Here is a 10,661-nt window from a genome sequence, read left to right as displayed (position 1 = left end):
CTCCAAAGCCTGGCTGGTCCTTTCTCACCACTTGCTCCTACCTTGGCCAAAACACATCACTCATCTCTTTGTGTGCACGGGGACACGGCCGGGCTGCCACATCCCCCATTCCTGCGCCTGCATCCTCAACATCTGCTCCAACGTTCAGAGCTCTCTGCTCCCAGGCTGCAGCCTGATCCAGCTCAGAATGCAGCCAGGACAGTCCTGGGCTCTCAGCCCCTCAGGACATGCCAAGGTGCCACCGTGAGCTCGGTGATCTCCATCTCTCATCCACCTGGAGCAGAGCTCTGCTCGATGGGGCAGTGCAGCTTTGGGCAGGAGGGAAACGAGAGCCCAGCTGTGCACAAAGGGTGCTGGGCACCTGGGCACCTGGCTGGGCACAGCCCCTGCTCCTCACCCTGGCATGGGCATGGCCAAAGTGAGCCCAACAGGTCTGCGAGAGGAGAGGAGAGGAGAGGAGAGGAGAGGAGAGGAGAGGAGAGGAGAGGGCGTTTCCCTATCCATGATTTCCTGTTGCCACCCAGGTGAGGTCACCTCACCACACAGTCTTGTCATGAGCTGCTCCAGTTCTCACAAGAGTGACTGCTAAAACTGGGAGGGGGAAAGATAAAGGAAAGAAAATGGAAGTTCTTGTCAATCAAAGGAAGTGTTGTTTCAGGCACTGGTGTCCTCTGTGGGGTTGTGTCAATGGAGGAAAACCAAAGTACCAGAGCTGTGTTGTCAATTTTCAGTGACTGGAAATCCAAACAAGTCTATATGCTGGGAAATTACTCCAGTTTGCCCTGGACGAGGCACACGTTAGCCCTGCACGTTCTGTGGCACGGCAGGAGCGCTGTGCTGCCTGCTGCAGGCCCACAGCCCCCTGCCCCAGCACGTGCCCTCACCACTGCTGCAGGTGCAGGTCCATGCTGGTGTTGAGGTTGAGGTCAGCCACGTCCAGGAAGTCGATGTTGAAGATGCTGGGCCCCGCGGGGGTGAGCGAGCTGAAGCCGCTGGCCGAGCTGGGGGGGGTCAGGTCCAGCCACTCCATCGTTTCCCACGGAGACTCAGTGAAGCTCATTTGCAAGGCAGAGCCCTCGGCAGGGGAGGGGGACAGCTGGGTGTCCATGGGCGACAGGGGAGTCTGTAAAATCTCCTGGGAGTTGAGCAGTTCGTCAGCGGCCTTGCCAGAGAATCCCTCCATCATGCCCTCGAAGGGGGGCTCCTCTGCCCCCAGCTTCAGCAGGGCCATCTCGCTGACCCTGCCCAGGGGGCTGTTGAGCAGCACCTCCAGGTGGGCGTCGCTGCTGCCCGGGCAGTGCTCGAAGGGCAGCGGGGCCGGGGGCCCCGGCTCGAAGGGGGCAGAGCCCTTGGGGACAGGGCCAGCCGAGCTCCCCGCAGACACCATGATCTGAGGCACCTTCTGCAGGCAGGAACGATCCTCCTTGGCATTGGCTGGGATTTCTGTCAACAAAGGAGAAGGGTTTGAGGTGCCCTGGCAGTGCCCACCACCACAGCCCTTCAGCTGACCTCCTGGGCATCCCTCTGGAGACCTGCTCGATCCCAGTGGCACTGCTTGCCCACCCTCCCTCACACATTCCTGCTTTCTGACCTTATCCCCTGGGTTTGGACACAGTCCCGAGGGCACAAGCACTGGCAGCAGTCCCCAAGGGGCTGGGGAAGAGCACAGGCAGCACTCTGCACAGGGCAGGGCAGCAGAAGTGTGGGAGATGGCACTGGCAGCCCTGGGAATGGGGGGCACTGGGGGCTCTGTGTGGGCAGGGGCTGGCAGTGCTATGCACAGGGCTCCTGTGCTGCTGTCCCCTCTCTCTGCACAGGTGACAGCCAAGCCCAGACCACCCCAAAGGGTTGGCACACACAGGAGCAGAGTCCAGGAGGGCCAATGTGCTTTTGGGTTCAATCTCAGTGGCTGCTGGCACAGGGAGGGCAGGGGAAAGCTGTGCTCGACTCAGGCAGCTCTGCAGGGGTGCACTGAGCTGGAGGGGGAGCCCCAGAGGGGAAGAGGGAAGCAGAGCATACCTCCACTCTCAATCAGCACGTCCAGGAGCTCATCCATCTGCTGACTTCGTGTCATCTGCTGCAGCAAACGACAAAGAGAGGAGAGGCCATTAGGAGCTACAAGCCAGCTGGATGCTCTATACCCCAGAAAGGATGGCTCTAGACCCCACAAATGGCTTCCTCCCACACAAAAGAGAGGCCACACCAACACGGGGCTGGCAGCAGCATTCAGGGCACTGCAGGGATGTGGCACAATGAGCAAAGCACCTTCCCTGCTGCCAACCTCTGCCCTGTGGCCACCACAGCCTGCCCTGTCCCAGGGCCCTCAGGACACAGCATTTTGGCCCCAGCACCTCACACTGGCACGTGCCTGCCAGCCCTCCCTGCACTGCCCAGTCTCCCTCCTCTCCCTGGCCAGAACCTGCAAATCTCCTGCACGCTGGCATAAACCCATTTTCAACCTGCTAACAGTATCACTCCACTTTCTCGAAGGCACCAGCAGTCCCAGCACTGAGGCTGCTCCCAGACTGATGGGAAGGAAGGTGTTCCTGGGTGTTCTGGGTGCTCCTGGGTGATGGCCAGTCCTCCCTGCAGGAACAGAGCTCCAGGGTATGGCTCAGGGGCAGATGGATGAGCAGGATGAGCTTTCCTAGTGACCTGGGAATGCTCAAGGGTCTGTCTCTGACACAGCACTGAGCACCCAAAGAGAGCACACTGGCACCCAGGGGAGCTGGGGGGTGTCAGGAGCCCTGACAGGGGACACCATCCAGCCCAGCAGGGTGTCCTCCTTTGTGGCAGCTAGCCAGCACCAACCCTTCAGGAAAGCCCATTCCTCATGGAAACAGGTCTGTCCTGCCCAGAGAACAGAACAGGGTGGGACTCCTGCAGCTGAGTCCCACTGACTGCAGACAGACAGCAGGGGCAGCCCTAGGCTGGAGAAAACAGAAACCATGCAGTTACCTGCTTCACTGCATCCTCATAGGGTGGAGGCTGCTTTACCTCTGACAGGGCTGGGCTTGACTTACAAAAACTTGGGGATGAAATAGAAAACTTTTGGCCTGACTGCGCAGCCATCTGCATGGGGAGATACAGGGAAATGGAGTCAGTGCATGGCAGGAGCCCTGGCTCTCATCCTGCTGAGGTTGGTGAGGGAAAATGACAATTTTGTGGGTCAAACCAACCCAAAATGCCCGGCTTTGAGTAGGACAGAGGCAGGTAAAGCAGCCCCAGAGCTAGCTCTGAGAGCCAGGGCCAGGCTGGCCCCTTGTCACTGCCAGACAGGTGGCACAGGACAGCCTGGTGTCCTGGGGACATGCAGGACAAGGGGAGGGCAGAGATGCTGCTGCTGGTCAGCTGTGCTTGGCCAGTGATGAGGTGTGGGATTCACATTCTCTGAGCCCGAGAGAAGCAGAGAAAAGAATGATCAAAACACTCACACCAGAATCCAATGACCAATTCCCTCCAGGTGAACAATCTCCACAATGCATTCCACTTGTGAACACCACAGGTGCAGCAAATGAGATAAGAATCGTTTTGATCATTCTTTTCTCTGCTTCTCTCAGGTTCAGAGAGTGTGAACCCCACATGAGGCACCTCCCCAGCCACCCCAAGCCCTCCCCATCACCACCTAAGGGGACATCTCACAGAGCTCAGGCCAGGAAAGGTCACTGGGAAGAGGGAAATCTCTGCCTGTGCCAAACATCTGCATGTCTTTGCCAGCTTTTTGCCAGGCTCCCTTTCCAGGATGGATGGCATGTGAAGCCCAGTGCCTGTCAGCTGCTGTCCCCATCACCTCCAGCCCTCGTGTGTCCTTCCCTGTGGCCTGGCCATGGCCTTGTCCTACAAAAACCAGCCCCAGGGGATTGTTCCTCCAGGTGGGTTGGATCCAGGGCAGCAGTGGGGTCACTCTGCCTGGCCATGCACATCCCGGCCACCTTTCTGTGGAGGGAGCCTGAAGGAACACTGCCCCTGGCTCATGGGGAACAGCACTGCAGTGCTGGGCACAAAGGAAGAGTTCTTGCTGAAGAAGGACCCTCACCCCCAGGAGCCCCTTGCAGGCAGCAGAGGGATGTCCAGGATGGGTGATGGTGGAGTTGGGACGAGCTGCAGGACACAATGGGACGATGCCCCTGCCCTTGGGCAGTGAGGGAGCAGCTGGAGATGCCCCTGTGGTGTCACAGCTCCCTCCTGAGCCTCACTGCCCACTGTCCATCTGTCCAGAGCAGCCCTGGTGCCTCTCTTGGGTATCAGCTCACAGCCCTGTGTCCCACTGCCCCCAGAGCTCTGCTGCAGTGCCCAGTGCCAGGGTCACCCCCTGCATCCCCTGCTCTGCTCCCCAACCACTCAAACCAGTGTTCCCATCACCTCCTCACCCCTGCACAGCCCCACTGCCCTCCCTGCCCATTCCACTGGCAGCTCTGCCTGTGCCCTCCTCACCCTGAGCTGTTGCCCTCTGCCACCTCCCTGGCTGTGCTGTTTGCCAGCTGCCCATGGCACCTACCTTGCCATGCTCCTGAGCCCCACTCTGTGCCACTGTGCAGGGCTGCACCCCAATGCCTGCTCAGGGCCACTGTGCAGGGCTGGCAGAGCCCTGCTCTGGGCTGGGCTGTCCCACACACCCAACCTGCCCTGCCACACCCCTGTGAGGGCACTGGGGTTGTTGTGATCAGAGCCTTGTGCTGTTTTGTGCAGCATGTCCCCCTCCCCAAGTGTTTGTGCCTGTCCAGGGGGCTGAGTGAGCAGTGGTGGCTGCTGAGGACAGCTCTGTGCTGGCCTGGTGGGGAGGCACAAGCTCTCTCTGACTGCAGAGCTCAATTGCCAGCCCTGCTCCAGCTCCCTGAGAAAAGGCTTCCCCAGGGGAACTGCTCTCCTCCAGCTCAGTGGTGAAAATCCCTCACATACTGCTGGGAGCCACAATGGCTTGGCAAGCTCCTGGGAAGGCCTGCAGCCCTGCAGTGGGGTCTCCCAGGGGTGTAGGAACTGTGCCAGGGCTCTCCCAGGAGCTGAGGGATCCACGCTGGGGTGTCCCTGCTGTGTACAGAGCTGTGCCAGGCCTCCATGGGGCACGGCTGTGCCAGGACTCCCCCAAGGGCAGAGCAAGCTGTGCCAGGACTCCCCCTGAGGGGAGAGGCAGCTGGGTTTGGGCTCTTTTCGGGTAGGAGAAGCTGTGCCAGTGCTCCCCCAGGGAAGTGGGAGCTTGCCAGGACTCCTCCAGAGGCAGAGAGAGCTGTGCCAGAGCTCCATAGGGCAGAGAGAGCTGTGCCAGGGCTCCATAGGGCAGAGGATGCTCTGTCAGGATGCTCCCAGGACACAGGCAGCTTTGCCAGGGCTCACCTAGGGGCAGAGAGAGCAGTGCTGGGGAGGAGGGGAGCTGTGCCAGGGCTTCCCCAGGGCAGCAGGAGCTGTGCCAGGGCTCCATGGGGCACAAGAGCTGTGCTGTCACCCCTCCAGGACAACTGGCCGCGGTGGCAGAGCTCCCCAGAAGAAACCCTGCACTGGACCCTGCAGTGCTCTCAGCCTCCATCCCATTGCCCATGTGGGACACTTGCAGCAGGAATCTGCAGGGCCTCCCCCGCGTGGTGTGAGCGGAGGGCTGCGGGCTGGGCTGGCACTCACCGGGGCCGTGCGGAGGCAGCTGCTGCCCGGGGGGGACCCGCTGCGGCCCTCGGGGGACACGGGCAGCAGGTAGTGGCTGTTGGGGGACGGCGGCAGGCTGATGTGCTGGGGGCTCTTTGCAGCGCCCAGGGGAGAGTGCTGCGGGGAGCACTGCGGGCTCAGGAATGTCGAGGAGGTGATGGTGCTCTGCCCTGCGGGCTCCAAGCAGTGGCTGTTCACGATGTGGGGCACCTGTGGCACTCCACAGTTACTCAGCTTATCCGAGCTGCCCGCCTGGCCTTTCAGGGCCATTTGTTTGGATGCAAATGGACAGCTGGACACTGTGTTTTCCTGCTTGATGGGGACACCAAAGAAATGCTGAGCAGGCTGCTGCTTCTCCTCAAGGCCGTTGCTTCTCTTCCGCTTCTGGAGCTGCATCCTCAGCTCTTCCACCTGCCTCTGCTCCTGCTGCAGCTTCCACGTCAGTTCATTGATCACCTTCTGCTTCTCCACCAGCATCTTGTCCTTCTCCGTGTCTATCCCTTCCAGTTCCAGCTGGATGCTCCCTCCGTTCATGCTGCTCATGAGGCTTTCCTCAGCGCTGCCCTGCACTGGTGATGGCTGGAGGCCAAACTGTGGGGAAGCCATGGGCCCATCGTTGAAGGTGTCGGGCAGGGAGCCGCTCACAGAGAGGTCAGAGGAGGCAGGAGAGATGGGTGGGGTGGAGCTGGTGCTGCCAAAGTGGTAGAAACCATTGGACAACATGCTGGTGGAGGACTGGGACTGGTAGCTGGACAGGGTGTTGGTTGGGGTGACGGGGAAGGTGACGGTGGTGATCTCACTGAAGCTGGGCACCGTGCTGCTGCTGCACTCCTGGAAGGGCCGCAGCCGCTCCATCAGCGCCGTCTTGGTGCCCGACACGGGCAGGCCTCGGATCCGGAGCTGCTGCCTCAGCTCTGACACCTGCAAGGGAAATCACTTGTGGTCAGTCTCTGTAGGGATGTGCCCCTTTATTGACAGAGTGATCAAATTATCCTTTGGCTCCTTAAAATGTCTTGGTGCCCGACACGGGCAGGCCTCGGATCCGGAGCTGCTGCCTCAGCTCCGACACGGGCAAGAGAAATCACTCGTGGTCAGACTCTATAGGAATGTGCTCCCTGTCGATAGAGTGACCAAATTATCCTTTGGCTCCTTAAAAAGGATAAAAAAGCCCAGAAGTTTCTCTCCTCAATTTGGTAAAAAGGCACCTCATAGGAGCTTTGGGACTTCACCTCAAACCTACGGCGGCTACCCAACTGGACAGAGGCCAAGAGGTCTGACCTAAGCAATTCACTAGAAAAAGAAGAGAACAAAGGAAATAATTGCTTTTCTGGAGTGTTTTAGAACCTCTTACCCCTGGCTTGGCTTTTCTCTGTAAGAACTTTGTTATTTTGCCTTTTATTAAAACTTTTTCTGTTTCCAACACTACCTCAGAAGCCATCCTGCTAATTTTATGCCATTTGGGGTAGCTGAGCTATCTCAGGTGTGATGAGTTCCTCTGAGAGCTCATAAGACCTGGCTCAAAGAGAAAACCCATCAAGGCTCAGTGGCAGATCAGCCCTTTAGAAACCCAGTGCTTCTAACAAGGAGTCTCAGATCACAGCTTCCAGCTTTAACCTCGGACCTCCCAGGTGCTCCCTGTCTCACCTGCAGTCACCACACACCATGCACACGCCTGACCACTGCCCATCCTGCAGAATCTCAACCTTTCCTAACAGGAAATCTTTCCTCTGAGAACTGTGACTCCTCCACGAACCAGCAGTGGTCCTTGGGTATGGGAAGCAACTCAGGATTCCCTTCCTAGCAGTGGATTTCTCCATGAGCAGAGGGCTCTAGCCCAGACCAGGAGCCAGCTGATGGCTCACAGACTGTGACACCTTGGAGCCACATGTTCTGTGCTCAGACACGATTCAGTCACCTGAGCTAGGGCAAACTCATCTGTTTCTACCTCAGGGCTGCCCCCAGGTCTCTGCTCCTAGAAGGATTTGGCCTTTCCCATGACTGAGGGTCCATTAGCAAAGAATACAAGAACAGCTGATATGAGGGATTCTCCCCATGCCCTTTCTTGCCTACATGAGAGGGGCTCAAAACAGTGCATGGAGCAGCAGATATCTGCTTATGCAGAGAGCTGAGCTGGCCTGGCTGAGAAGCTGAGTCACTGAGGGGGGTCATGCTGCTCTACTGACCCCTGGCAGGTCTGTCAGAGCATCCACAATGCCAAAACCACACAGAGACGGAGGCAGGAGCTGCAGGAGCAGCAGCTCAGATCATCCTTCAGCCTGACCTGCAGCCTCCCCAGGCTGCACCTTTGGTTTGCTGCTGCACAGGCTGGAGCAGCGCACCCCTCACCACCTGCAGAGCAACCAGCCCTGGTGTTCAGAGCCTCCCCAGTGACCAAGCCCTGCCCAGGGTGCTGTGCTGCTCTCCTGGGTGGCTCAGAGCAGGGGGCTCAGGTTGTTTCATCTCTAACACGGCCCCTCCCAGCCTGGGGCACTCCCTGGCACACTCAGAGGCAGCACAGCACACTCAGGCTGTGACATTCTGCTCCTGCAGTGACAAAGTTGGCACTCACTTTGAGATCGTCCAGGTTGGAGGGCAGAGGGCCTGGCTTGATAGATGAGACACAAGTCTGGCCTGAAAAGGTGGTTTTCACTGGAGAAAGAGGGGTGTTGTTGCCAGAAGTTGATGAAGGATTTGAGCTTTTGACCATTTGCTCATTTGATTGCCTGAAATAACAAAGGAGATTTGGGGTAACTTGTCTGTTTCCCCAAGATCTTTGTGCCCAGCATCCCATCCCTCTGCTCCCCTGGGTCTGCTGTCCCCTATGTGAGACTTCAGGATGGCCAAGGAAAACCAGGCTGGGCTGCAGGGGATGGCTGGTGTCCCACCACAGGTGCCTCAACCAGACTGCAAAGCCAGAGTGGTTTGGAAGGAGTCTGTGCTGTTCCCAAGTTTTTCTGTTTTGGTGGTGTGCCTCTATCCACTTACTCTGGCAGAAATGGATACAGAAGGGAAAGCCTGGAGAGAAACAGGACCAAGTCCTGCTGCTGGCACAGTGCCACTCACTTTAGCTGCCCTTGGTGCATCCCAGGATAGCTGAAGTGCTGCTGCTGCTGCTGCTGCTGCTGGCTGAGGATCTGGAGCTGCAGGAAGAGCTGCTGCTGCTGGAGCAGTCTGGCATATGCAGAATCCATGGGTGGAGGGGACTTCTCTGCTTTCTGGTCTGGAGGGATGTACTGGTGGTACTTGAGCTTCTTCACTTTGGGCTTGGTGTCCTTGGGCTTTTTGTGACGGTTCTTGCTGTCACTGGATGATTTGGACTGTTGGAAAGAAGGAAAGGAATTAGGGGTGAGAAGAGCTCCTGCCATCCCCATGGGACCCCAGAGGCCTGGGACAGAACAAAGGCAGCTCCTGCTGGCACTGTGACACTCCAACTCTGAGCTGCTGATCCTGGCTGTGGGGCACTCCCTTGGCACTGTGTCCCATCTCAGCTGGGCTGGAGAGCACATGAGATGGGAGAAAGACCCTCCCTGCTGGAAGGTGCTCCAGTGTGGCCTGGTATCTCCTCCTGCTCCAGCCCCAGGGGATGTTTTCAGTGCAGGACTCAAGCAGCTGCCTCTAGCAAGGTGTAATGTTGTATCTTGTACCATAACACAATTCATTAAATTAGTTTTTGACACAAGGATGTCTGCCTGAATTATTCAAAGCCTTTAAGGCCAGAACCAGAGTTTTCACACATTTGTGGCACAGCACATGGGCACTCCAGGCTTGTTTGCCCCGGGCTGGTTCCCATCCTGGGCAGCCGGAGGCACCGGCATTACCTTCACGGCAGAGGGCAGCGGCAGCGTCGGGCTCTCCTGCCCCGCGGGCTGCTTGGGGCTGTCGCACTGGCTGCCCTGCCCCGGGGCAGCGTCCGCAGCGTGCCCATCGGCACTGGGGGGACGATCCTGCAAGGGAGAGGGGACAGGGGCTGTGGGGCCGGGTCCAGGGCTGTCCAGCCTGGATTAGGGCTCCTGGTGCCCCGTTTCCTCACCCCATGTTGTTCCCAATCCGCACAGATGCCTCAGTGCATCCTAGTCCCATCATGTCTATCCCAGTCCTTTCCCAGTTCTCTGCCTCCTCCTTGGTTTTCCAGCCCTCCCAGTTTCACCTGAGCCCTGTATCCTCGATCACAGCTGGCCCCTCAGTATCCTCCAGACCAGCCCACTCTTCTCAGCTGACCCGTGGATGGCCAAAATCCTTTTGGTCCTCCCCCACTCCAGCCTGCCCCAGTTCCTCCCTTTACTCCCCGTCCATCCCAGTCCCTCCAGTCTGCCTCGATCCACTCCAGCTCCCCCATTCCCCCTGTTTCCCCAGCCTCTACATTCCCCCAGTTTTCCAAAGTCCCCCTGTTCCCCCAGCCTCTACATTCCCCCATTTTACCCCCAATTTCCTCCCAGTCCCCCTGTTCCCCCAGCCTCCACATTCCCCCAGTTTCCCCCAGTTTTTCCCAGTCCCCCCAGTCCCTCTCTCCACCCCGGCCCGGCGCTCCCCGAGGCTGCAGTTCCCACGCCGGCCGGCAGTGGGCGCGCCGGCCCCGCGCAGCGCGGTCCCCCCGCGGTCCCAGAATGACAGAACGACACAGAATGACAGAATGACACAGAATGTCACAGAATCACACAATTAACACGGCTGGAAAAGACTTTTGTCCCCATCGAGTCCAATCTGTCACCTAACACCACCTTGTCAACCAAATCATGGCACTGACTGCTACATCCAGGCTCTTAAACACCTCCAGGAATGATGACTTCACCGCTTCCCTGAGCAACACATTCCAATGCCCAACCAGTCTTTCAATGAAGAATTTCTTCCTAATGTCCAATCTGAACCTCCCCCTGGTGCAGCTTAAGGCTGTGTCCTCTTGTCCTGTCGCTGTTTCCCGGGAGAAGAGAGAAGAGCCTGACCCCCCTGGCTGCACCCTCCTGTCAGGGAGTTGCAGAGAGTGATGGGTCTCCCCTGAACCTCCTCTTCTCCAGGATAAACAATCACAG

At 58.4% G+C, this 10,661-nt stretch overlaps 1 protein-coding gene across 1 annotated transcript in view; it reads right to left on the bottom strand.

Annotated features, from left to right (window-relative positions):
* Window positions 1-521: 521 nt before the first annotated feature.
* Window positions 522-10,661, bottom strand: part of MYOCD (myocardin) — a 32,836-nt gene continuing 22,696 nt past the window's right edge. The window contains exons 7-12 of the mRNA XM_059485810.1: window positions 9,453-9,578; window positions 8,698-8,951; window positions 8,204-8,357; window positions 5,614-6,555; window positions 2,020-2,077; window positions 522-1,443 (exon numbers count right to left, since the gene is read on the bottom strand). Of these exons, the coding sequence (XP_059341793.1) occupies window positions 881-1,443; window positions 2,020-2,077; window positions 5,614-6,555; window positions 8,204-8,357; window positions 8,698-8,951; window positions 9,453-9,578 (2,097 nt within the window). The 3' untranslated portion in view covers window positions 522-880. The remainder of the gene's footprint in view (window positions 1,444-2,019; window positions 2,078-5,613; window positions 6,556-8,203; window positions 8,358-8,697; window positions 8,952-9,452; window positions 9,579-10,661) is intronic.

Source organism: Ammospiza nelsoni, chromosome 19 (genome assembly GCF_027579445.1).
Source record: "Ammospiza nelsoni isolate bAmmNel1 chromosome 19, bAmmNel1.pri, whole genome shotgun sequence".
Classification (NCBI taxonomy): domain Eukaryota; kingdom Metazoa; phylum Chordata; class Aves; order Passeriformes; family Passerellidae; genus Ammospiza; species Ammospiza nelsoni.
Note: the sequence above shows the minus strand (reverse complement) of the source record. Positions and strands in the feature narration are given on the sequence as shown.